The sequence below is a fragment of the Tamandua tetradactyla genome, chromosome X, assembly GCF_023851605.1.
Source record: "Tamandua tetradactyla isolate mTamTet1 chromosome X, mTamTet1.pri, whole genome shotgun sequence".
Lineage (NCBI taxonomy): Eukaryota > Metazoa > Chordata > Mammalia > Pilosa > Myrmecophagidae > Tamandua > Tamandua tetradactyla.
This window is the reverse complement of record NC_135353.1, coordinates 121,079,160-121,104,970: the sequence shown is the minus strand read 5'-3', so window position 1 is coordinate 121,104,970 and position 25,811 is coordinate 121,079,160. Positions and strand designations below refer to the sequence as shown.

Here is a 25,811-nt window from a genome sequence, read left to right as displayed (position 1 = left end):
AATGTTCTAAAAAATGATCATGGTGATGAATACATAACTATGAATGACATCGTGAGCCATTGATTGTACAGCATGAATGGAGTGCATGTGTGTGAAGATTTCTCAATAAAAATATTTTAAAAAAATCATTGGAGGGTTTGGGGGACACATTTGGGGCCACTGGAGTATGATTTGGGGGTTCATTGGATAACTACAGCAACGTTGTTGATAGCTATTTGGACGTATAATTGGGGACTGTTGGAGAGTGGTTTGGAGTGAAGTTTAAGTCTGTGGACTGTGGTTTGGAGGTGCAGGGAGTGTTGGAGGCTGGTTTGAAGTGCAGTTGGGATCACACCTAAGAGTAGTTGGGAGTATTTGAGATAGTAATGGGGGCTGTTGGAAGGTAATTAAGAGAGGTCAATGGAGGGTGGTTTGGGGGTCCACGGAGCATGGTTTGGAGGTATCATAGGTTACTGTTGGATAGTGATTTGAATGGCAGGTGAGGGCCACACTGCAGATAGTTGAGTGTTTGGGGTGATGTTGGGGACTCTTGGTGAGTGACTTGGGGAGCAATGGATGGTAGTTTGGAGAGTACATGGGAGGTGGTTTTGGGGATAATGAAGCATGTTTTTGGGTGCATATATTGGGGATAGATGGGGGTAGTTTGGAACTACTGTTGGAGGTTAATGTTGGATGATTTCAGGGTTGATGGAGCATGGTTTGGGGGAACAACTTAGGTAGTGAGGGTAGTTTATGGGTGAAGCTTGGATGTCCATGGAGGGTAGATTGGAGGTACTGCTTGCGGGTCAATGGGGGGGGGGGCAATGAATGGTGGTTTGAGGCTGAAATTCAGAGGCAAATGGGTAGTGATTTGGGGGTTGATGGAGTGTGGTTTGGGGATTCATTGATAATTAATTCGGGTGCAATGTTGATGTCCATGGAGGACAATTTAGGGATATAGCTTGGGGTCAATATAGTGTGGTTTGGGCATAGCTTGGCGGTCACTGGAGGGTGGTTTGGGGGTGCATTTGGGGATGACATGGTGGGTAGTTGGGAGCGTTTTAGAAGTCTGTTATAGGGGCTGTTTGAGGGCAGGGTGACCTGGGGTTAGGGGCCCCAGTTTGGGCATTGAGGGGGCGTGGCCTCGGTGGGGGCGGGACCCGGGCCGGGAACGAGAGCGCTCCAGGGGCGCGCACTGTTAGGCCCTGTTCCTTAGCTGGCGCGGCTGCCCTCGAGAAGGCGCGTGCGCACGCGCTTCCAGCTCGTTCGCTCTGGGCGCTCCCAGGGCAGGAAAATTGAAGTCCGGAGCTCGCGCTTGCGCACTTGGGCCCCATCGCGGCTGTGGTCTTGCGCCCCGCCCCCTCCCCCTTCTTCCCGGGGCTCGCGCTCAGCGGCTGAGGCGGTGGTGCCGCCGAAGCCCACAGACTTAACTGAAGGGTGGCAAGCGGGGCTTCCCCACCCGCAGCGCGGAGTCTGGCGCCTCTCTCCCACCCTTCTCGCGTCCCCCGTCTGGCCCCCACGCCTAACGGTCTCGCGGCGGCACGCGGTCCACGGGCAGGGCGCGGAAGGGGAATAGGCGCGCGCCCGGGTAAGATCGGAGCTCGGCGAGGGAAGGGCGCACCCACTACCCCTCCCGGCTGACACGACCCCGCTGACGTCGCGGTGCGAGGACGCTCGGTGAGTCATAACCCGGTCCCGGGCGGCAGGGGAGGGACAGGGCGGGGTGAGGGCCTGGAAATACCGACGGTGGACGTACCTGGGCGCGCACCCCGCGACCTCTGACCTGGTGGCCTCACTCCTGACCCATGCCCTGACCTGGCTATTTCTTTTCCTAACCTCGAACTCGGCCACCCTTGGCCCCAGAACCCCAGCCCTGATCGCTGACCTAACCATGTTCTGGCCTGCTTTGATCATTTGTACCTGTTTTTTTTTTTTTTTTTTCCCCCTTAACCCTCTAGCACTGACCCCAAACCCCAGTTCTGTCCTTGGGATCCTGGGCCTGAACCCGGGTCTTTGTGTGACCCTGTCTCATCTCTGAAGCTCGTCTGGCCTTGTCCTGATGCCCAACATCCACCTCAGTTTCTGTTGTCTCTTCCCTAACCCCCTGTCCAGGTCTCTAACCCCCTCTGGGCATGTTCTACCCCCCTGACCTCAGTCTGCTTCTGCTGTATCCTGACTCCTGACCTCTGACTTCTGTGCTTTCTCCCCACCCTGTACCGTCCCCCTGGCCCCTCCCCTAATAGCTGGTTTACCACCTTTGGAATGTCTCCTGTCCTGTCAGTCCCTTCCCCCAATCCTGTCCTGATTTTCCCAGTCCTCTCTTGTTTCATCACCATCTTTACTCCTTTCCTCATTCTGCCCTGGTCTTTTCCTGTTCTTGACCTCCGTCCTGAACCTGCCCCTTTCCCTAGCCCCTTCTATGACCACTGTCTTCACCTGTCCCGCATCAAGTCTTCTGACTAAGGTTGTACACAGACCTGGAGCCCTGTCCTGGTGTTTTCTCCCCTTGTGATTTTTCTCTTACCCCTGTCCTGAACTTCATTCTATCCTATCCCCTGGCCAGTGTCCTTCTCATTCCCAGGCCTGCCTCCTGACCTCTGTCCTATGATGACTCTGATTCTGCCTTGTCCCCTACACACCTTCCTGTCCTGTCCCTATATCCTGTCACAACCCCGGACCCTATTATCTACCCCTTACTATGCCCCTCCACCCTGCTCCCTCCTTCCCATACCCTCTGAACCCAGAAGGGCAGGGATCCCATTATACCCTGCCCCTGAACTTGGGGATTCCTCGGTTCCTAGGACCTCTGAGGTATATCCCAGATGCTTCTCTTAGCAAGAGGGGGAATGGCATTCTCTCCCTGCCTCCCCCATGACCCACAGCTCCCTGAAACAAACAGCCTTGTAGGGCCAGTGTGGCTGATAGGGTTTTTTGTATGTGATTCCTCCCACCCCCACCCCCACCCCCACCCCAGTGATCTCACACAGAGCTTGCATTTTTCTCTCTGTTCCAGGAGGGCATGGAACTGTTCTTACGCCCCCTGCCCTCCCCAAGTGCAAAAGAACACCCTAAATTATTCAGTGGCTCTCTGGGAGTCTGCACGGTCCAGGTTATGTTTCCAGGCTTGCTAAGTTGGGGACTGCCCCACGTCAGAGGGGGTTGGTAAAAGATGAACCTGGGGTTATGTGTGTCTTCCTGGTCGTGTAACTGCTCAAGCCCTTGGTCTTGATTCTAGGTGTGTGTGCGATCCCTGCCTTACTGGCCTGAAAAAAAAAAAGTCCATTTTAAGTTACAGGCTTCCAGGCTTGGAGTGGGTAGGATTAGGGCAGGAATTTATCCCCCTCTCTTGGCAGTAAACAACAAAAATCTTCATGCTAAGTCCACCCCACCTCTGTGGGGCAGGTCTGGGACGGTGGGGCCGGGAGTTCACTGGATGTTAGAATCAGGCTGATGCAGAAGGAACAATACAACAGCAGCAACAATAGGATCCGTCACTGTCTGAATCTTCTGAATTCTGAGGATGGGTAGGGAGAATTTGGGGGGAATGTCTTATTCAATTATGTTTTTTTTCTGTGTTTCTCATAGAAAGTGGCGAGAGTTTGAAAAGTGAGGGATACCAGACCCAGCTCATTTATCTAAACCCATTAATAATAACAACACAAGCATCCCTCACTCTCCCAGACTATTTGGTACCTGAATTCTGAGAGGGAGAGTTCTGATAGTTCAGACATGAATGATGCCATGTTGTCTAAAGTATTTGAGTTTCCTCATTTTACCTGGTGAGTAGAGAGAGCTCAGATAATGAGGCTCTAACTCAAAAGTATATTCAAATCTATTCACTTTCCTGAATTCCGGTGACAAGAGTTGAAGAGTGAGAAGTACCGTGTTGTGTAAATATATTTCATTGCTGCCTTTTGCCTGGTGAGTAAGGAAGGTTCAGGGAGTGAGGGATAACAGCTCTTTCTCCAAAATATATGTAAATCCATTCGCTCCTGACTTGGGGTAGTGAGAGTTCAGAGCAAACAAGTTGTCTGAACATATTCAATTGCTGCTTTTTCGATAATTTAATAGGGAGAGGTCAGATAATGAGAGAAATCGGCTGTTTCAAATGTATCTGGCTTGGCCAGTAGGAAGGGTTCTGTGTCTGGGTAGCAAATATGGAGGGTTTGGAGGCTAAGGGATACTAGCTTTGTCCCAAGACTGTATCTGAATCCATTCAGTTTCTGATTTTGGTTAGTGAGAATTGGGACAAATTATCTGAGGGAAAACAGCTCTGTTTCACATTTATTGAGCTGAGGGATACTAGTTCTGTCTCAAAAATCGTATCTGGATGTATCTGTTTGGTTCCTAAGTTCTACATAGGAAGGGATGTTTGTAATTCTGACAGCCACCACAAATTGAGCGCTTATGTGTGCCGGGCCCTATCGTAAAGGAACTTCAATTGTATTAACTCATTTAAGGCACGAAACAACCCTGTGAGGGACCTAATATTATCAACATCACCATATTACGAGATTATCAAGGCACAGAGAGATTAAATGACTTCCCAAGCAGCCACTAGCTTTTTGAGTACCTGAGGCCCCCCACAGCACCTCAGTAAGTGGTTGAGTTGGGTCAAATCCCAGACTCATTGCATTCTAGCTATGTAGGACCACAGGAGGCTCAGGACCCGGCTGGAGTGGGGCTTAGAGGTTGTGCCATCTCTCAGGCTGTTAAAAGTCCCGATGTGTTTGCCTCCTGCCCCACCTGTCTGCCTGGCCCAAGAGGTCCAGTTACTCTCACCAGCCCACCTGTGCGGGAGTTTATTGTTGTTGTTGACAGTCATTGGTGACAAGGTGTGAATTTCCTTGCCTTTTGAATGCTTTCCAAGGTTATTTGGGCCTTTCTTGTCTCAGTAACCAACCTTTACCCATTTTGCAGATAAAGAAACAAACCTAAGCCTTGAGTTGCAGTCTGCATTGCCAGCCAGATTCTCTTGTTCCTCTTAGGCGCTGAGTTTATAAAGGTCCCTCTTCCCCACATTCTTGGTGGCTCATAAGAGGCGGGAGAGGCAGTGGCTGAGAGGACACACCTTACCAATACCCAGCTGCCCACCCACTGCTGCCTGCTTCCACCAGCCCCAGGCAGGGAAGGAGGGGAAAATGAGAGGGGGTGGTGATGGATGAAAGGGGCCTTTATGTCCCACGATGGAAATCTCACACCCATGAAGAAAGGTAGATGGGGATGGGGAGACTCCTCTGAAATCACATGCACAGGGTACTACTGTTACAGAGGAACCTCCAGTCTAGGCTTGGCCTGCCCTCCAAGCAGAGACAGATCTTTCCCCATTCTGCTCTGCCATATCAGGGCTTGGGCTGCTGCACAGGCCTGGGTTGGGCTTGGACCCTAAGGTCACAGAGCAGATGGTCCCAAATTGAGAGCAGGATGTATGGTATATGCTGAGGCAGACCCAGAGCCTGGGTGGTGTTGAGCAGGGAGACAGTATGTCATAGGGACTCAGAATCCTCGATTTCCTTATCTGTCATGAAGCCAAATCCTGGCCAGAAGGGCATGAGGGGATGGAATGGGGGAGACCCAGTCTGGATGTGAGGAAGCTCGAGACCCCTTCCTTACTCCCCCTCCCTGGTAGGAGTAGCCTCTGCCCTACTCCACCCCAGGACCCCCCCCCACCAAATTCCGATTCTTTCTGCTCTTATACCGTGTGAGCTGAATCAATCAGACCTCTCCGAGCCTCAGCTTCCACATCTATAAAATGCCATGAGAAGACTGGTTCAGTGTTATCCTCCCAGGTTTGTAGGGACCAAGAGGAGTTAACATACATCAGAGTTTTGTAGGGTATAAGTTGTGGTCAGTTTACTGGGATTCTTTCTTTTGGAGTTGCAGAAAATGGTGTAGTCTCGAGACCTGGCCTCTCCTTAGAAAGGTCGACTTCCTCTGTCCCCACTTGGGAAAGTATCAGTCAGATGAGGGTGGGAATGCCTCAGAGACCTTCCACCACTTCCTGCCTTGCCCTGGGAGGGAAGGATAGGGGCCGCAGGAATGTAATGCACAGTGGTAAGAACCATAGACCCAATTTACACCTGTGATTAACAACCCCCCCCCCCGACCCCCCACCTGCCCAGTTCCAAGTTAATACCCTTGAGGGGCAGGATCTGATCCTCTGGGAATTTGGGCAGCGGGGGAGGCAGCTGCCACTCCACACTCTTAAGCCCCTCTTCCCTGTTCTCAGGGCCTTGTTAGGTGTATCGAGATGAGGAGGGCATTCCAGGCTCTTTTCTTGGCCATGCTGGACATGAGGGAACCTGGCACCAAGACTGTGCCCAGGTGTGGCCCTAGCCTTGGTGGCAGACAGGCAAGGGTTAAAAGGTGTGGGCTGGCCCAGTCCTGTGCCAGGTAGGCTGGGCCTTTCCTTAGTGGGCTAGTGGGAGGTGGCCAAGGTATCTGCCACTACTGCTCACGGCCACTGCCAGCCCCTGCAGGAGCCAGGGCCTGGTGAGACAACTAGCTTTTTGAGTACCTGAGGTCCCCCTACAGCACCTCTCTGGCATTGGTGAGCACCTGGGAGCAGTGGGCCCAGGGGTGGTTGGGTGGGGAGAAGGAAGAAGGCATCTGGAGAACTGGGGTGGGGTGTGCTGAAGTTTCTGTTGGGAGAGAGTCAGGTCTGTGGGAAAGGTGCCCCAGTGCTCTGGGAGGATGGGAAGTGGGGAGACAGCAAGGAAGGAAAGCCTGAGTAGGGGTAAAGCCCAAAATGTCCAATTTCCTTTCTTGGCATGAAGCTGGTTCCTGGCCGGAAGTGGATGAAATGGATGAGGAGAAGGGATGGGGGAGACCCAGGCAGAACATGAAGCATGAGCTCCCCCTCCCTTTCTTCACTCCCATCTTTCCCCTGCTTTCTCCCCCTCCCCTCGCAGGAGTAGCTGCTATCTTCCCTCAACTCAGGGCCCAGTCCCCTAGGAAATCCCAGACTGGGCTATTGAGAAACCATTTCCCAGATACCTGCCTGTCTACCCAGCCCCCTATTTGTTAACCTAGAGTGGGGACTTTAGAAAAGACTGGGGAACTGTTCCTGACCTTGGGTGTTCGTATATGCTCCAGTAGTGGCAGGATGTGGAAATGGGGGGGATCCCACTGAGGGTGTTGGGGTGCCACCCAGGTGAGGTGTCTCAGTTGTAAACAGTCATTACAGCCAGGAATTTCTTTCTCAGCTGTGGTGTCAGAAGGGCAGACCTGAAAAACCTGCTGGGCCTGCCTCTGGGTGTGTGTGGGGGGGCTGTCCTCTGCAGTGCTCCTGCTACAACCTCTCCCTGAGACTGGTCAGGGCCACAAGGTCACCAGTGGGGAGACCCAAGGGCTGGTGTGGGTGTGTATTGGGGAGGGGGTTGCTAGGCTCCCCGTCTCACCATCTCTGGGCCCCTAGGCAAGTGTGCGAAGAGTAGGTGAGAGGAAGCAAAGGTTTGGGAGCCTTGGGTGGAGGTGTCTTGATCCTGTGTCTAGCCTGGACAGTGACCCCGTGACTCAGCCCTTAGCTATCTCCCTGAGCTTAGGCTCACAGGGTGGAGTCGAGGTTCCTGTCTGGACCCTGCAATGACTTCCAGGATGCCCTCAGCTCCCAGGGGAAGAAGGATTGAAGCAGCTCAGTGTGGCTTTGGGACCAGTCCTGGCGAGTGGGCCCATCAGGAAGGAGGTGGGGTTCCTGTTGGGGTGGAGGAAGGTCCAGGGGAGCCCCGTGAGGGTTCCCCAAACCAAAATGGAGGCTTGGGAAGTGGGTGTCCCAGGAGTTCAGGGGCAGAGGAGACCGAGCTGGGACCTGAAGGCAACCCTGGCTGGGAAATGTCTTGTTTTCTGAGTCAGCACACCCTGCCAGACCTTAGGCAGGCATATGAGTGCCTCTGCAAAACATATGCTGGTACTTGGATTTGCGCAAAGGCTTTAGGGACTGACCCCTGCCCCTGATGTTGAGGGTAGGGAACCACTGCTTTAAGGAAAGGTTCAGATGCTCTGGGTGGGGTTGGAGTAGGGGTGAGGGGTGGAGAGACTGCAGAGAAACTGTTGGGAACTTACAGGCAACTTGGCCAAACCCCATAATGTATATATGGGGAAAGGGCTTGAACCCACTTCTCCTTGGTTGATTGGGTTTCTTCCACACCCAATCACCATGTCATAGACAAGCTGTGAGTTTCGAGGTGGGTGGGATGTGACCTCTGTGACGCCACGAGACCTTCCCAGTCACCTGCCACTGAGGTCAGGCCAGGCATGGGAACAGTGCGGGATGTGGGAGAGAGCAAACTCTGGAGGAGGAGGCCAAAGCAGAACTGCTACCCACCAAGGGCAGCCTCCATAGTCAGCCAGGGCATCTGGGTGCAGAGGAGGAGGCACTAGGCAGGAGGCAGTCGTGTTTGTTATCTGCAGCTGTGGACCTTGCTTCCTACAAATCCCAGCAGGATGCCTCCCCTATGTGAGCTCAGGCCAGACTAGGATGGGGAGAGGGGCTGGAGGGACCCTGGAGGCAGCTGGATACTCTCCTTGCCACACCAGGGCAGCAGGTATAGACCCAAAGATCAGGGCTTTGAACTCTGGCTCTGCTACCTCTTCATTCATTTATTCAATCATTTATTCATACAACTGGCAGACATTCATTGAGCACTTGCTGTGTGTGCAGCAGTGTTCAAGGTGCTGGAGATACTGAAGAAAACAACAGATATGTTTCCTGTCCTCATGGATGTATGGAGGATGCACAATCTCTTGTACGGTAATTGTGAGAGGACATAATGCAGGGACCCACCTCAGAAAGTGATATTTAAGCCCAAGAATACTGTGAGAATCAAGGTTTGGGTGGTGAGAAGTCAAAAAGAGCCCTCCAGATAGTAGCCACAGCCTGGGCGTAGGTCCTGAGGCTTGTGACCTGGGAGCTAATGAGGAAGTTGGTGGGGATGGAGCAATTCTAGGGAGGGAAGGCATTGGACTGATGGAGTGGGCCTGGGCAGTGTCCGTGGGCAAGTTCTTTCATCTCTCTCTGCCTTACTCTCCTCATCTGAAAATGGGGGTGATAGCCATCATAGGGTTTTTGTGAAGATTAAATGTGGCCTAGTATGTAACTGTACCAGGTACCCAGGTACTTAATAAGTGCCCACTGTTGTTACAGTTGGTTGAATAATACCATTAATTCTCCCTCCCCAGGCAGGACTCCTGGCTGTGGCCGATGGGCCTCTGAGGAGGCGTTGTAAGTCCACCCAGCTCCCCACTTGCTGTGCTCCCACTCAATGGGAAGGGAACCAAGGTACTAGAGCCAACACCATTCTGGGACAACCCAGTGGGTCCAGATATCAACAGAGATTCTGAGAGGGCAGGTCTAAACAGGCGGGTGGGGCCCATGGCACCCCTTATTCTCTTTGGGGCATGGGAAGCTGGCAGGAGTGGTGGGGGTTGGAATTAAACAGGATGTACTTCCTTAATGGCTCCTGTACCTTACTGCCAGGCCTTACCCAGCTATCAGCCACCGCCTCTCAACAGCACCAGAATGGAAGTCAAAGGTCAGCTGATCAGCTCTCCCACCTTCAATGCCCCAGGTTGGTGGTTGGTTCCCTTTCCTTCTGCCTCCTCCCCTGCCCTGAGTCACTACCTGTCAATATGGGAAGGGTTGGTCCCTGGCCCCACAGCTGCTCAAGGAAACCCTGGCTCTCCCAATGATTTTTGCTCCCTCTGTGTCCAGCTGCCCTGTTCGGAGAGGCTGCCCCCCAGGTGAAGTCAGAGCGTCTGCGGGGTCTGCTTGACAGACAGCGGGCTCTGCAGGAGGCCCTGAGCCTAAAACTTCAAGAGCTACGCAAAGTGTGTCTCCAGGAGGCGGTAAGGGCCTGGCATAATGTTAGATGAATAAGTTGGTCAGAAAATTATCAATATATACTGTTAATTGATATTATTTATTTCCATTCTTCTAAAGCCATTACTGATATTTTACTATGAAAGCCAAATAAACAAACCCTCATTCTTTACATTATCCCATCCCCTTGGGCTTTCTCTATAAATAGCATATTTTAGATGAGTAGTCTCAGTCCTACCTTTTAAACAGAGAAAAACTAAAAGAGTGGTTTACTTAAGCCATTGTACATTAAAAAGAGTTTTTGTTTTGTTTTGTTTTTAAGCTGCCTTCAGGGCTACAAAGTAATAGGAACCTGGGATAGTGTTGGATTCTGGTGTTATGTTAAGCTAAAATCAATATATCTCTTTAGCTAATAACTGGATGGTAGGCATTTTGTCAGTAGTGATATCAAAGCAAACTGAGATGCAGTTTGGTAAATAAAGTTTTTCTAAGGATGAAACAAATAGTGGGAGGGTGAGGAGTGGGGGCCTCCTAGGTGGTAATTGCTGAGCCATTTATCTGACCTGTCACCTTCTATCTCATCAAAGCTCAGCTTAGATATCTTAGAATTAATGAAGTATAGTAATGCAGGCCCATATTCCCTTATCTACAATTTCAACCCCCCCAAAAAAAACCTCAAAAAAAGGCAATTTTGAAGCTTTGGCAATGAAATCTGGGTTGAACTGACACGATCATTTATAGTTTCTCCTTACCGCACTTAGAGTGTAGACATCCACAAAGTTTTGCCAGAAAAATTCAGAGCCTGCAGCCCCAGGCCCCCACGTAGATGTTATGTAATATATAGTACAAGGGCCACCCTATGTTGTCTTTATAAAAAGTAAATGCTTCTAGATTCCATATTAGGTCTCCCTGCCCCCACTGTCCCCCCACCGCCCCGCCAAGGATTTGAGAATCTATAGTACCCACCTGCCCTGTGGAGGTAGTGGAAGGAGGAAGAGAAATAACCTGGGTGGTGCCCTGAGCAGGGCTGGGTTCAGTAGGATCTCTTAGTTCCTGGGGTCATTACTACTTTGCCCCATCCCTCTCCCCACAACTAATCATTGGTAGTCTCAGACCCCTGTCCCTCTTCCAGGAGCTGACTGGCCAGCTGCCCCCTGAGTGCCCACTGGAGCCTGGTGAACGGCCCCAGTTGGTCCGACGGCGGCTCCCTGCAGCCCGCGCATACCCTCCACTGCACCCCAACCCAGCACACCATGCCTTGTGCCCTGCTGAGGTGAGCAGACGGGTCTGGAGAGCAAAATGGTGGGGGGAGAGGGGAGTCAGTTACAGAAGAGGAGCCTGGAAGAAAATGTGTCAGAGCGGGGACTGTCCAGGGATGGGAGAGGCTAAGATGAAAAGGGATAGGTGGCTTGAGGGGGGTGGGTTCCTGGTATGAGAGGTGCAGTGGTCTCCAGGGGAAGACAAAGGAGAAGAGAAGGTCCCAAGATAAACTTTGCCTCTTGGTGGGCTAAGGCCCATACCCAGGAGGATGCTGGTATCTAACTTAGTCAAGATAGGCTTCCCAGCCCCCAGAAGATGAACAGACTTAGCCCCTAATCAAGAAGGGCTCTTCCCCCAGAGGAGATATAAGCTAGAAGCCTAGAAAAATAGGCTACCCTTCATCAAGATAAGCCCTACCCCCAGGAAGAGCAGGCCCTGCCTCCAGTCTGGATGGCCCCTGCCCCATCCTGTTGGTTTTCATCATTTGGTCCTGTTCTATCCCTCTTGGTTGGGTCCCGCAGGAGCTGGCTCTTGAGGCCCTGGAGCGTGAGGTGTCTGTGCAGCAGCAGATTGCAGCAGCTGCCCGCCGCCTGGCTCTGGCCCCAGAGCTGAGCACTGAGCAGCGCCGGCGCCGGCGCCAGGTCCAGGCAGATGCGCTACGGAGGCTGCACGAGCTGGAGGAGCAGCTCGGGGATGTCCGGGCCCGCCTAGGTCTCCCAGTGCTCCCGCCACCCCAGCCACTGCCCCTGTCCACAGGGGCAGTGGTCTCCACCCAGGGAGTCTGCCTTGGTACTCGCCTCGCTCAGCTCAGCCAAGGTGAGCTGGGCCCTGTCACCCCACCAATGAGAGGGGGAGAGTGGACTTGTGAGTAAACACTGGCTAATGGACAAGCTGGGCATGGGCACACAGCCAGTGAAGATGGAAAGGCAGATGGGACTTAAAAGGCCAACCAGTAAGAAGAGTTGTGATAAGCTGGCTAACAGGGAAGGGTGGGGCCATTGGGAACCAGCTAATAGACATGAGGAAAATGAGGACCCAAGCCAATGGTGGGTTTGGATTCAGGTAAAGGTGGATGCTTGGGAAGACAACAGGGTAAGGAGGAGGCTGGTCCAGAAGGCAGGGCTAATTGGAGGAGCCCATCCGGTGGTGTAAGGGGATGGCACCCTGGCCTTGGATTGATAGGCCCGGTTCTCCCCCTTCTCACCTGTAGAGGATGTAGTTCTGCACTCGGAGAGCAGCTCCCTTTCGGAGTCTGGGGCCAGCCATGACAATGGTGAGGACTCCTATCCTCCTAACCTACCCCCATTCCTCCCCCCACATCCCCTTGGCCCACCCACCCTTTGCTACTCAGAGCCCCCCCCCCCACTGCATTTCTTCAGCTCCATCTCTTCAGCCATGCCCCATCTTCTGTGGCCCCCCCATCTTCTCAGCTTTACCCCACCCCTGTTCCCTCAGCCCCAGCCTACCTGTCAGCCCTTCCCCTCCCCTTTTTGCCCTGCTTCATCCCTTAACTCCTCCTCAGCCTTGCTTAACACTCCCCCAGCACTTTGCCCTTCCCCTACTTCCTTAGCCACTACCCTTTGCTTTGCCCCCAACCTGTCCTACCCGTTCTGGGCCCTCTCTTGCTGACTCCTCTCTCACTTTCTCCCTTCCACCCAGAGGAGCCCCGTGGCTGCTTCCCTCTGGCTGAGCGCCCCTCACCACCCAAGGCCTGGGACCAGCTACGGGCAGTATCTGGGGGCAGCCCTGAGCGGCGAGCCCCATGGAAACCACCCCCGTCAGATCTTTATGGGGATCTGAAGAGCCGGCGGAACTCTGTGGCCAGCCCCACCAGGTGAGGGCAAACTCCTCCGCCCTCCTTTCTCACGAGCCAGGAGTGAGATCCTGAGCCTGGGCTGGCAGGAGGACCCGCTGGTAGGTATGGTCTCTAACCTGGGCCCCCACACGGGCCTGCCTGTCTCTGTCTAGCCCCACACGCTCGCTGCCCAGGAGTGCCTCCAGTTTTGAGGGGCGAAGTGTGCCTGCCACCCCTGTCCTCACCCGGGGCGCCGGCCCCCAGCTCTGCAAGTAAGGGGACTCTGAGGGTGGGTTTGAGGATCAGAGGAGGAAACCATTAGTTCTAACTGGGATTTGGGGGAGAGCATTATCAAAGAGTGTGAGAAATGGGAAGATGGGTTTTGAATGGTGAATAGGAGTTGTCCTGGAGAAGGGAATGGGGATTTGGGGCAGAAGCACCAGAGTTTGAGTGTGGGCTTTTCTGTGTATTTTCTATGACTGTTAGATGAGTCATTTCCCTTCTCTCAATCTTTGTCTCCTCATTCGGGAAATGGACATAATAATTTCTGCCTTTGAAAGACGTAGGTATAGTAAAGGTTACAGGTAACATGTCCTGAGGGCCCTGCCACTGGCCAGGAATCAGTGCTTTACGTGATACCAATTCATTTGTCACAAGACATGAGCCACAACTTCTCTAATAAAGAAAAAAACATTTTAAAAGAAGATCTGCTATTAACAATAGTAGATGCTATTGTTAATTCTCATTGAGGAAACTGAGGCACAGAGAGGTTAAATAACTTATTAGTAAAGTGAAGACCTGGTATTCAAACCTAGGCAACTTTGGCTCTAGAATCCATGCTTTTTTTTTTTTTTTTTTTAACCACTAGACTATACTGCTTCTTAAAAAACATTTAGCAAGGACTGTCTTTGTCCCAAGCATTGAACAAAACATGTCCTTCTGGAGCTTATGTCCTGTGAACGGTGATGGTTGCGATGATAGTCTTGGATGGTTCATATTCATGGTGGGTCAGAGAGTTCAGGTAAAGTCTTAAATTCGAGGCCTGGACTTCATTGTGGAGGCAGTGGAGAGCCATGCAAAGGGTCCTAGCAGGGGACGAGAGGTCAGATATATTAGGAAGAGCCCTCTCTCAGGCCCCTCCTCTGCTAGCCTTTCCTCTCCAGATAACACATCTTTACATCTTGCTCAGGGCTAACAGCTCCCAGACCAAACCCCTCATTACATTTCTAATCCCTACTGCCCTTTATATGCCCACAGCCTTCACACATACAGTTTTGAATATCGGGCCCATTTTGGAGGTATGGAAACAAAGGCTCAAAAAGAGATGGGGTCATGAAAATGTTCTAAAATAGATTGTGGTGATGAATGCACAGCCATGTGATAGTACTATAAGCTATTGATTGTCTACTTTGGATAGATTATATGTTGTGTGAATATATCTTAATAAAATTGTATTAAAAAGAGAGAGAGAAAAAAAAGAGAGAGAGAGAGACAGGGTAGGGAGGGCTGGTAGCCCATCTGCCTGACTCTTCTGACCTTACTCCCACTTCCCCCACCTTTGCTCCCCCAGACCTGAAGGCCTCCATTCTCGTCAGTGGTCTGGCAGCCAGGACTCACAGATGGGCTTCCCCCGGGCCGACCCTGCCTCTGACCGCACGTCCCTCTTCACAGCTCGCACCCGCTGCAGCAACAGCTCTGAGGCCCTGCTGGTGGACCGGGTGGCTGGTGGGGGAGCTGGCTCCCCACCTGCCCCTCTGCCCCCCCCTGCCACAGGTCCCCCAGTCTGCAAGAGCAGTGAGGTGTTGTATGAGCGACCCCAGCCAACCCCTGCCTTTTCCTCCCGCACAACTGGCCCCCCAGACCCTCCCCGGGCCGCCCGACCTAGCTCAGCTGCCCCTGCCTCGCGTGTGGCCTCCCGGCTCCCACTTTTGTGTGGGGACTTCCTCTTGGACTATTCCTTGGACCGGGGCCTGCCCCGTGGTGGCAGTGGGGCAGGCTGGGGGGAACTACTGCCCACAGCTGAGGCCCCAGGACCCCTCTCCCGCCGGGACGGGCTCCTAGCCATGCTCCCAGGCTCACCACCTGTGTACACAGCTGATGGCAACAGTCCCCTCCTCCGCAGCAAGGACCCCCATGCCCGTGCCACCCGTACCAAGCCCTGTGGCCTGCCCCTAGAGGCCACTGAGGGTCCAGAGGTGCATCCAACCCCTCTTCTGTGGATGCACCCACCCACCCGTATTCCCCCGGCTGGTGAGCGCAGCGGCCACAAGAACCTTGCTTTGGAGGGGCTACGGGACTGGTACATCCGGAACTCGGGACTGGCTGCAGGGCCCCAGCGCCGGCCCATGGTCCCCCACACGGGCCCTCCACACCCACCTTTTCTTCATGCTCGCTGCTATGAGGTGGGCCAGGCGCTCTACGGGGTCCCCAGCCAGGTGCCGCTCCCGCACTCCAGGAGTTTCACGGCGCCCCCTGTCTCCGGCAGGTATGGGGGGTGCTTTTACTGATGGGTAGGGGTCTTTTGAGGCAGATGATGCAGGTGTCCAGGCTAGGGAACAGCTAGTAATATTAGCTGATGGCTTTGACCACAAGGGGACTAGCAGCAGTGTTGGCACGGGATCACTGTGCTGGGCATGACCTGCAGAAGTCCATGGGGTTCCAGTAGAGGGGTACCTCGGGCGTTGGTAGCAGCAGTTACAAACCTGTAGCAAAATTGCATTATCTTAACAGTGCATGTCAGCTGAAAATGAGCCTTGAAACCAGGGTGCTGGGAGGGACATCCTAGCCCCCGTCTTTTCTTCCTCTTTTCTCCATGCCCCGTGTTTGGGAGCCTGAAGCCGTTCTGTCCTGTGCTGCTTCCACCTCTTTAACGAGCCTCTTTTCCTCTCTTTCTGTGTCTTGTCTGTCTTCCTTTCTCTCCTCCATCTTTCCCACCCTGTCCTCCGGATTCCTGCTACCCCTTCTAAAGATACTACGCGGACTTCCTGTATCCCCCGGAGCTGAGCGCTCGTTTAAGTGACCTGACGTTAGAGGGGGAGCAGTCTTCCAATTCTGACCCCCAGACCCCGGGGACACTGGTCTGACCCCTTCTGGTATGCCCCTTGTCGGCCTGGGGAGCCCGCAGTTGACCTCATTGAGTCCTGAGGTGTGGGTGCTCTCAGTTCTGGGGGGCTCCGACCTGATCTTCCAAGGTCCCTTGCTCCCTATGGATCCAGGAAGGTGTCTGACACCCTGCTTCCCCTCTCACATTGTGCTGGGGACTTGGGGGACCTCAGCCAGCCTAAAAGAAGGGGTGATGTAATGGGGCCTCTAAGCCCCTTCCTCCATTTCTGTTTACAGTTGTGATTTAGATATTCAGTCTTCCCCCAATGCTAGACTTTTTATAAAAGGGAAACTGATCTCATTCTGGTTGGGTTCATTCCTGTCCCCATGCCCAGCCTATTCCATTCAGGATTCCCTCCACAAAACGGACCATATAGGGTCTCAGGGCCCAGCTTGGAGCAGCCAGGAGACTTCAGTGTGAGCAGAACTCTTTGCTCCCCCCCTCCCAACCAGAGCAGTTCTTTGGGGGTAGGCTCTCTGCCTACACTCAGAGGATTGAGGTCTGGGTGAGGGGCTTGGGCTCATTTTCCCAACCCCAGGGGTGCCTGGAGAAGTGTCTGTGCTCACTGTCTCTGCCCATAGGGTGAGGTGGCCCAGCCTTTGGTGGGAGCCCCTGCTCTGACCATCCCTGGTCAGGAGGCCCCTGAGGAGGAGCAGCGGGCAGAGCCATAGGGTGTGTTGTGTGTGTTGGGATGCTGTGGTGGTTGAACCTGGCATCTGATAGATGCCAGTAAAATCCTCAGGTGACGTCTGGCCATGGGCCACATCACATCTTCCTTGGCTTTCCGTCCATCCACCAGTTTTTAAACAAATCATACAAGCTGTGTTTTCTATGATATATCTCTGTGACTTTCTGGAGCTGGGGGTCCCCCTACCCCCTTTACCTGGTGTTAAACTTTTCTTTTTGTATCAGTGGGTCTAGGCCCAAGACACTACCCACACTGGAAGGGGATTTCTATAATAAACGTGTAAACTGAACCCACGCGTTGCTCCTCTTTCTGTCCTGCTTTAGGGCCCACACCTTTAGTTAAGACTAGATATTTTTACATTAAAAAAAGTAACACTATGGAAACAGTCTGTTGTAACGTTTGTTTTGTGTTTAGTTGCTTTGTGATATGGGGCAAGTTTTTGCTTGTCTGTTCTCAGATTCCTAGTCAATTCCAAATAGGAACCCTTGGAAATACATAAGATAATAGAAAACATTTCATGCCCTAAACTACCCTGTGCTTTAATGCCTCTCCAGAGATAACAGGTTTGAGGAGGGTTTGAGAGATCACCCCATTCAACCCACATATTTGACAGAGAAACAGAGACCCATTCAGGAAGAATCTCTAGCAGAACTGAAATGCAGAAGACTACTTTTATCCATTGAAATTTCAAAGGACTCTACCCCAGAGGCCCAAATTGGTTTGAGAAATGCAACAGCCTTTATTGTTGCAGGAACACTGATATATAGGCTCCATTCCTGGAGGGGCCCACTCCCTCCCATCCAACCTCTTGGTCCCCACCAGTGTGGAGCTTTGGGGGGAGGGGTAGGATCCCTAAGCAGAGCTGAAGGAAGGTGAGTGGATCTGGTGAGTGTTTGAGTCACCTGGGACCAAGGATTCAACAGGGTCAGGATGACTCCACCCAGATGGGGGGCTAGGAAACCTGAATCTAAGGTTCAGGATTTGGCAATGCTTTGACCTGGCTTCAGAGCTAGGGTGGGGGTCTAGATAAACCTTGGTTCTGGGTTCAATGTTTGAGAATGCTTTAGTCCCAGATCCCAGCTTTGGGGCTGGTCATGGAAGAAGGTGGGTCCCAGATTTGGGTTGGGGGAGTGTGTCTGGGTAGCGAGTTTGAGGTTGGCTTTGGAAATTGTGATCGTCAAGCCCCGGTTTTGGGGCTGGATGTGGGTGGATCTTGGGAGGGAGATGCGTAGGTCTCTGCGTCCTGGGTTCTGGCTGAGGAGTGAGAGGGTGGGGGAAGGGAACTGGGGGAGGGGGGGAAGGGTCTGGAAGGGTGGGGGAAAGGGACCAGAAGTGGCATTTGCCTGGTCCCGGGTATAGATGCCGGACTCCTAAGATCCAGCCTCCTGCTCTTGTCCCAGCGCCTCTAGTAGCAGCCCCATTGGCGTCCGCTTGAGACCAATGCTCTCGATCTTGTTCTCAAGCTTGTTCTTGAGATTGCGCAGGCGCAGCGAGGCATGCACCAGGATCACTGTGGGCGGTACCAAGAGAAGTGGGGTCAGTGGGATGGGGCCTCAGCCTGCAGCCAGTTGGGACCCACAGGGGGGACGTGGGACCCAAGGCAGGTCAGTGAAGTGGGGAACAACCAGGATGCCTCTGACCCTGAAAGCGTGGCCGAGTAAAGCACTTTGCAAGGGGGTGTGGCCATGGAAGGCGTACCCTAACAGAGACGTGGCCAGTGGGAGGCACTTAGCAACCTAAATTGAGACTTAGAGAGGCGGTAATTAAGAGGGACGTTCCAGGGAGGGAGCTAGGCCTGGGAAGGCGCTTTGTCATGGATGGGGGTGTGGCCATGCCCGCGTGGTGATCCAACCCCCTCAGCCCAAGAGCCAGGGCGGGGCGGGCCTGGCGCCCTGCGCGTGCGCTGGCCGTTTTCCCGTATATTTCAGGGTAGCGGAAACTCACGAAGCACTGGCCCGGCGATACCGAACAAGAAGATGCAAGCGCCGCCCGCCGCCCAGAGAACCAGGAGGCCGACAGCAAGCACTGCGGCCAGGCAGGCAGCAGGATGGTTGCGGCGACAGCGGCGCACAGCTGCGCGGGTCTCGGCCGCCCACACCAGCACGCCCAGCCCTACCGCTACTGTCAGCGCACTGAGGAGCATGTGCAGCGGGCGCATGTACCTGGTGGAACAAGGGAAAGGAGCTAGGCAGGCAGGCAGGGGAGTGGATCGCCCGGCCTCTGAGTTCCCTCCGCCCCCATCTGGACCATCCTACCATCCTATCCCAGGCTCCGAAGAGCTTTTTTTAAAAAAATTTATTTATTAATTTAAAAAAATTTAACAAATGAACTAAAACTTCAACATCCCAAGAGCTTTAGTCCCCCTCCGCTCATTCCAAGCCTGGCAAATACTACTGCCAGCCCCGTCTCAACACCCGCCAGGGCTTACGACTCAAGGCTGCCAGAACCCAAGCGCTCCCGTGTGGTCTCTCATTTCCTCAGGGTCAATCCTACAGTTCCATCTTCCACAGACACCCCCTTCAGGCCCTCCCATCCCGCTAGACCCACAGGCTTCTAATCCTTCCCGAGCTCCTCTCCAGGACCCCCAACCTGCTCCAGAATCTCCTCCTTTGGGCCTAGCTCCTGCAGATCCTTCTTCGAGGTCTTCGGGCTCCACAAATTTCTCTCTCGCCAGGCCCACAATCCTTACAGGATCCTCTTCCAGGCCTTCCTCCCTCGATCATGTTGGAACCCCTGCCAAACCTTCAATCCCGCCAGACTTCCAGCCCTACCCAAGTCCGTCTTCCGGTTTCTCCATCCCTCTCTGGCCTCTGGGTCCTTCCCAATAGTTACTCCCCACTCCCTGACTCCAGGCACCTTCCTATTTGTAGCCAGGCTCCTTTTCAAGCCCAGATGCCCCAGAAGTCCACCCTCCAGGTCCCATCACACATGGTCCACCCCAACCCCCAAGACACTCTCATGCCCGTTTCCCAGACCGTCTTTATCCTCATGTCCCCCTCCCAGCCGTCTGTCCCCTTCAGTTCCACACTTTTTCTATCCTCTCCAGGTCACCCCTCCAGGCCCTCCATTCCCCTCAGGCCGTCCTTAGCCAGGTCCCACCTCCCTCAATGTCCCTCTTCTAGGCCCCTCAGGTCTCTTCAGCTCTTCCAGGGCTCGCATTCCCCACAGACTCGCCTCCATTCCCTGCGGGCATATCCCACCAACCGGCAGCTGCCCACATCTCCCTCCCTTACTCACCCGGCCAGAGCGAAACCCAAGCCGAAACAGAGTAAGTAGTTGGTTTGGTAATAGAGGAGGTTGTTGATGACACGGTGGCACCATCGCTGCGGGTCGCATGGATCCGGAGCCGCCAGACGCGCGGAGCCAAGAACGAAGTCGTCCAAGGCGCGTAGCGGTGGCAACCGTACCTCCGACATCCTGCCGGTCGACGTTGCTGGACCAGCCAGAAGGGCGATAGGACTACAACGTCCGTCCCACCCCGCGCCACCGCAAGGCACACCGGGAATTGTAGTCCTGGTCGTTCAACTGTTCTAACCATCTAAGTGGACTGCGCAGCAGCGGCGATGCACATGACCGGAAATGCAAACAGCATACAGAGCAGTAAAGCAGCAGGGGCCGCCCAGAAATCAAGTGTCCGCCAAAGGCGAGACGCTCCCCCACCCCCCACCCTCAGGCGGCGCCGGCAGCTCAAGCACACAATAGCCAGGCCTGCAAGGACGTGCAGAGAAAAGGCAACAGGGACTGCCAGAGGACCCAAGCCAGGTCTTCGCCTCTCAGAGTTCAAGAGGGTCTCACTTCTGGAAACTCCTGCAGGGCCTTGTCAACCTTATCTATCCCATGCCCCACCCCGGAGATCCAGCCATAAATGCCTTTAAGGGTCTTTTATTCATATTCATCACATCAGAGATTATCTCTTTCTGGGAAGTCTTTACTCCCCACAGGTTAGGACACTCCCTCTGGGTCCCTAGGAGTCTTCTCCAGGCTAGGAACCTCAGGGGGCGGTCCACACCCTCCCAGGGTCTCTGGCCTAGCTCTGCGGGCAGGCACACAGTCATCAAGAAGTGCTTGGGGAAGTGAGCTGCTTATTGAGACGTAGCTCGTAGCTCTGTAGCTCCGCTGAGTAGAAAGTGGTCACGCTCCGTTAATGCTGGCTGCCCTGTGGTTTCCACAGCGAACCCCCACCCCCTCTAGAGGCTGGGCTAGGCAACCTGCCACTGTAGATTCTTAGCACAGCCCCCAACGTCCTTAAAAGTCATCATCATCACAAATGTCAAGGTACACGTCAAAAGCTTCCCTGTTGCAGTTTCCATCAGGTGTGAAGACATATTTGTGGAAGGTCCCATCTACACAGATGGCTGGGGGAGGGCGGAGCAGAAAAAGATTAGAGGCTGCCACAGCCATAAACTCAGGCCTCTCTGGGATGCTGTTGTGGCCTAGGGTCTACCTCCAGGTCTTTGCCTTTGTGCCAGTCTTCTTACTGATGATGGGTTTGAATCGCACATTCCCGCTCACTCAATTTTCCCATGGACCTTGAATTATATCTAGGTCTTTGCCCATGCAGTATTACCCACTCCCACCCTCCCCAAGGGGCTATTCCCACTCACCAATGACAGAGTTGACGTTCTTCGAAGTATTGCGGCCAAAAGCGCAGATACAGGCGGATTCAGCAGGTACGGTGAAGCTTGCCAGGCTCCACTGGGAGTCCACGTACTGCCCAATCATTGGCCCCACCTTGCCCACACGAGCCAGCCTGCAGGCAGCACAGATTGAACCCAGGGATGGTGCATGGGTGGGGAGGGGATTGGGATGGGACAGGGGGTACATACGCTGAGCGGCGGTTGAGGCGGGTGTCCTTGAGAGCAAAGATGTGAACGGTTCCCTTATCGCTGGAAGCGCAGAGGAAGGAGGAGTCGTGGCTGAAGTTGATGCTGGAAGAGGAACCGGCAGGTGACACCTGTGTGCCATGTGGCAAGGGATCACCAGTCCATCACACACAGCCTGTGCTCACCAGTAGAGAGTGGCAGGGTCAGTGCCTCGACGTAGCTCCACCAGTTTCTCCTTGGACTGTGTGTCAAAAAGGCGAATAAGGGTGCCCTTCTGGGAGGCTGAGGCCACGACAGTGCCTGGCTGGTTCAGTGATACACAAGCCACATCGCTCTGATGTGCATTGATGGTGAAAGGAGCAGAAGAAGTGCCAGGCTTTGTGCTTGCCAGGTCCTGGAGTAGGAGGGAGCAGTTGAGGGTGGGGTGGGGAGGGGAGGGGCCAGCCCAGCCACCTACCCACCCTGGCTCCCTGGACAGCTCACCACAAGCTGCAGACTGCCACATTTGTGTCCTGGGAACACTAGCAGTTGCTTCTCCAGGCTGGGGCAGAGGTCACAGAGTCCTAGGGTGTGAGGATAAAGGAGTGAGTGGGTGAAAGAAGGGGAGGCAGGGGGCCAAGCAGTGTCTTCAAGTGGACAGAGAGGGAAAAGGGCCAGACTTTGACCTGCTGTGGTACATGAAACACAGATTCCTTGGGGCTTTGCCTCACCTGTGCTCCCTTCTTCCCCAAGTAAGCTGATATGACAGCCCCAGGAAGCCAGTGGATCCCTGACACCCCCCACTCATGTCCTTACTAGGTGTTTTGCTCTGCCATCTAGAGTACCCAGGGGAGGTGGTAGGGGTGAGGGTGGGGAGAAAGAACACACCGAGGGATGGGGAGATGGATGGACCAGGAGGTATGAGCATCTCTCGGTCCATCTCAGCCTCTCTCTGCTCACAGACTATCTCTCACCCTGCCTCTCTTGCCCAGTTTCTGCGAGTCCCTGCCTTTCTCTCCCCATCTCTGCCCCATCCACTGCCTCTAGCCTTTACATCTGCCTATCAGGGTCCTCTCACCCTTAGGATTATCCCGGGTGTCAAATTCAAACAGCTTCCGGGGATTATCAGGGAAGGAGTACACGTAGATCCGGTTCCTTAGCACGATCACGATCCTGTGTGCATCGCACAACACAAAATGGCGGTGAGGGGAGGGCAGGATGCCCAGGCTGAACCAACCCCTCTCACGTGCTGTGGGATCACCAGCCCCACCCCCACCCTCAGTCCACCTCAGGCTCACTTGTCATGGCGCATGCGTACAGCCAGCACTGGCTTAGTGAAGGTGAACTCAAGCACGAGCTTGTCCTTGGAGTCCTTGCCCTCCCGGGCATCATCCCAGATCAGCACTGCTGGGCAGGTGGGTGGGTTGTTGGGGCCAAGGGGTAGGATGAGGGGCAGCCCTGGTAACACAGGGCCCACTCCTACTCCCCATGGAACCTCAACCCAGTAGCTTACTTTCACTGAACACCCATTCTGGGCCTCACACAGTGCAAACACTTGTAGACACAAGCCCTGAGAGAACCAGCCCTAGTTCTGTTTTACCCATATACAGATGAAGAAACTGTGGCTCGATGTGGTTGAGTGCCTGGCTAAAGAGGGACTCACACCCAGGCCTCTAATTTCCCCTCAGTAACTAAGTCTTGTTTCCAGGGTCCCAGTCCACACCCCCAGGAGATTTCTGTGAGGAATCCTAGGGCTCTGTGACTCACCTAGGGCGACTCTTGCCATGTCCTGGTGGGATCAACAAGAAAAACCCTTAAAACAAGATGGCGCTTGAGGCTCAAGGCAAGGGGGCGTTGGGGAGTCGGCTCCAAGATTTTAAAACCTATTAGTTGTGTGACCTTGAACAAGTCACTTAGCCTCTCTGGGCCTCAGTTTCCTCATCTGTAAGAATGGGGATAATGATATTTCCTACTACATAGAGTTACTGTGAAGATTAAATGAATTAATATAGGTAAAGTGCTTAGAATAGTACTAGGCTCATGGTAAGTGTGACATGGGTAAGGACATGGAGTATGGTAGGCACTTAATGAACGTTTGGTAAATGAAAACAAAACACCACGTTTCTCGAGCCACAAGATCCATGACTCCCAAGCGGCAGGCCTCACTATGTGACTCTGAGGTGCTTTGACACTGTCATCTGCCAGTGCCTTGGGTGCCTGTTGGAGCCTGGGAATCCAGGGAATCTGGGCCAAGGGCAGGATGAGGGCGCTTACCTGAGATCTCTGAGAACTTGGGGCTGCTACCGCCGCCCACCAGGGCCAGCAGGTTGGAGCGGTGTAGCATCTCCACTAGGCCCATGCTGCCCACCTGCTCATGGTCTGGACAGGGACCAGGGTGTCAGTGGATGGGAGCCAATGCCCAGCCCAGCCCTTCTGCCCATTGCCACTCCCCCCAATGGCTCACCCAGATGCCCCTTCTCCATCAACGGCTCCACGTTGTAGATGCGCACACCTGTCTCCATGGCACAGCAAAAGCAGCCTGGGGGATGGGAAGAGACCAAGCTGACTTTCTCAGGCCAGAAGCCTGGGTGGGGGATATCACCCAAATCTGCCCCACCCTATCCTCCCTCCAGGATACAGGCCCAAGCCTCTCACTCTGATCTTGGTTGAAACGAAGACTGGTCACTCCTCGTAGTGGCTGCTGAGTCATGGTCCAGGATTGCTCCCCTGGACACAAATGGGAGTGCGGTTGGGAAGAGTCCTAGGGTCTCCCCTCCAAGTTCCTGACCCCTATCCCCAACTGATTTTCTTCTCTTCCTCCTCCGCCTGTCACTTACTGACTCCAGCAGGACTACACAGAAGACAGAAACAGGGTGGAAGTCCTAGGGTCCCCAATCTAAGCAACTGAAGGCCCAAACAGAATGGTCAGGACCACTCCCCCCTCGTCCTGTACCTCCTTGACCTGACCCTCAGACCTGCCATGGTTGGTCCACCAGCCACTAGAACCCCCATCTTATGCCCTTCAACCGCCCCCCCAACATATTCCACCAACTCCACGTCCTCTCTCACACACCCCACTGGCTTCCCCAAACCTCTTCAGGATCCCACAAGAAGGAATAACCCCTTCTGATATCATGCTAAACCCTGCCCAACCAGGGCCAGCCTGGACGTTTCCCCAGAACTCCCTGTGCCCTGAAGACCTTCCTCAGGATCCCCTATCACTCCAAATTCCCTACCCATGGGACACTCCCCTCATTGTACTCTGCTGTCCCTGGCTCCAACATGGGCTGGCTTGTATCCACCCCCATACCTCAAAGTTTCTTTCTCCAGGCCCCTTTTCTGTTCTCCAAGAATTTCCCCTAGTAAACCCCTACCATTTCAAGACTCTTGCCCAGGACCTACCCCTCAAAATCCCTGCCTGGGACACTTCAACCTCCAAGTTGCCTGCCAGGACCTCCAGGACCCCTAAGATTCCTGTCCAAGAGCCTCTATGCTCCCTTGAAACCCCACCTCCCCAAGACCTCTGCCCAGGCACTACACTCCTCCTCCCCATGTCCAATTGCCCAAACCCTCAAATCCCTACCCCACCCCCTTTTTCACCTCCTCACCTTCCTCTGGATCTCCTCACTGTCCAATGTCCCTTCTATGGACAGCCCCACCTTCCAAGACATCTTTCTTGGACACCATCTCCACCCTACAAAACCCATTCCAGAGATCCCTGCTACCTAAGAAACCTGCCCGGCATGTCTCACACCACCCCCGAAAGACCCTTGTCCAACAGCGACGTCATACTCCTTCCAACGTCAGCACCCACTCAAGATCCCTGACATAGACCTCTGTCTACCAAGACCCTTGCTCAGAAGACAGTCTCCCTAGACTCCAACCAGTCCCGGGATCGTGCTTAAGTTCACCGCCGCCTGTACTGACCTGGCCTTCGTGCGTCTCCGACCCGGATCCCAGCTGTCGGTGCCGCCTGCAGCCTGGCTTTCCGACCTCCGGGGCTTTGGCACCCGGCTCCGGTGTTTACATCAGGTTCCACTTCCGGGGGAGGTAGTCGGTCACCGGAAATGACTTAATCTGGCCGGAAAATCCGTCCCCCGTGCTTCCAGCAGGGCTACAAGGTGTTTGGAGCCAGGTGAACAACAGCAGGCTCCTCCTCCAAGGGCGGGGGCAGCGGAGGAAGCTCTGGCGGGGGCTCCGCAGGTGGAGGAGGCTCCGCGAGAGCATGATTGTCTGAGGGAACCAGGAAAGGCAGTGGGAGAGCGAGAGAGAGAGAACGAACTTCCCCCTCGTTAAGTTGGAAAAGGCCAAGCATTCTACTCATCGGTCAGGCACGGAGAGCTAGAGGCGTTAATCTTCTGGGCCGG

The 25,811-nt window shown here is 54.0% G+C and overlaps 3 protein-coding genes across 8 annotated transcripts; 1 reads left to right on the top strand and 2 right to left on the bottom strand.

Moving 5' to 3' along the window:
- Positions 1-1,331: 1,331 nt before the first annotated feature.
- CCDC120 (coiled-coil domain containing 120) lies at positions 1,332-16,931 on the top strand. 5 transcript variants are annotated; one of them, XM_077145764.1, is made up of 11 exons: positions 2,987-6,529; positions 8,609-8,728; positions 9,157-9,256; positions 9,455-9,545; positions 9,689-9,822; positions 10,929-11,069; positions 11,578-11,872; positions 12,267-12,329; positions 12,716-12,890; positions 13,025-13,123; positions 14,422-16,931. In XM_077145764.1, exons 4-11 carry the CDS (start codon positions 9,497-9,499, stop codon positions 15,356-15,358), a joined length of 1,893 nt encoding a protein of 630 aa, XP_077001879.1. In that variant the 5' UTR covers positions 2,987-6,529; positions 8,609-8,728; positions 9,157-9,256; positions 9,455-9,496; the 3' UTR covers positions 15,359-16,931. The 5 variants fall into 5 exon arrangements, with proteins under 5 accessions (XP_077001881.1, XP_077001882.1, XP_077001879.1 ...); XM_077145765.1 differs by lacking the exon at positions 2,987-6,529 and adding an exon at positions 6,550-7,663; XM_077145766.1 differs by lacking the exons at positions 2,987-6,529; positions 8,609-8,728 and adding an exon at positions 1,332-1,656.
- A 224-nt stretch (positions 16,932-17,155) lies between these two features.
- PRAF2 (PRA1 domain family member 2) lies at positions 17,156-20,167 on the bottom strand. The gene is made up of 3 exons (XM_077145771.1): positions 19,880-20,167; positions 18,587-18,804; positions 17,156-18,152 (listed from the first exon to the last, which is right to left on the bottom strand). The coding sequence occupies exons 1-3, from the start codon at positions 20,056-20,058 to the stop codon at positions 18,013-18,015; spliced, it is 537 nt and encodes a 178-aa protein (XP_077001886.1). The 5' UTR covers positions 20,059-20,167; the 3' UTR covers positions 17,156-18,012.
- Positions 20,168-20,508: 341 nt separating this feature from the next.
- WDR45 (WD repeat domain 45) lies at positions 20,509-25,503 on the bottom strand. 2 transcript variants are annotated; one of them, XM_077145768.1, is made up of 11 exons: positions 25,372-25,503; positions 24,100-24,171; positions 23,909-23,983; positions 23,719-23,823; positions 22,743-22,848; positions 22,523-22,617; positions 21,949-22,028; positions 21,651-21,859; positions 21,469-21,570; positions 21,247-21,392; positions 20,509-20,997 (listed from the first exon to the last, which is right to left on the bottom strand). In XM_077145768.1, exons 2-11 carry the CDS (start codon positions 24,152-24,154, stop codon positions 20,888-20,890), a joined length of 1,083 nt encoding a protein of 360 aa, XP_077001883.1. In that variant the 5' UTR covers positions 24,155-24,171; positions 25,372-25,503; the 3' UTR covers positions 20,509-20,887. The 2 variants fall into 2 exon arrangements, with proteins under 2 accessions (XP_077001883.1, XP_077001884.1); XM_077145769.1 differs by lacking the exons at positions 23,719-23,823; positions 23,909-23,983; positions 24,100-24,171; positions 25,372-25,503 and adding an exon at positions 23,212-23,351.
- Between the last annotated feature and the right edge of the window lie 308 nt (positions 25,504-25,811).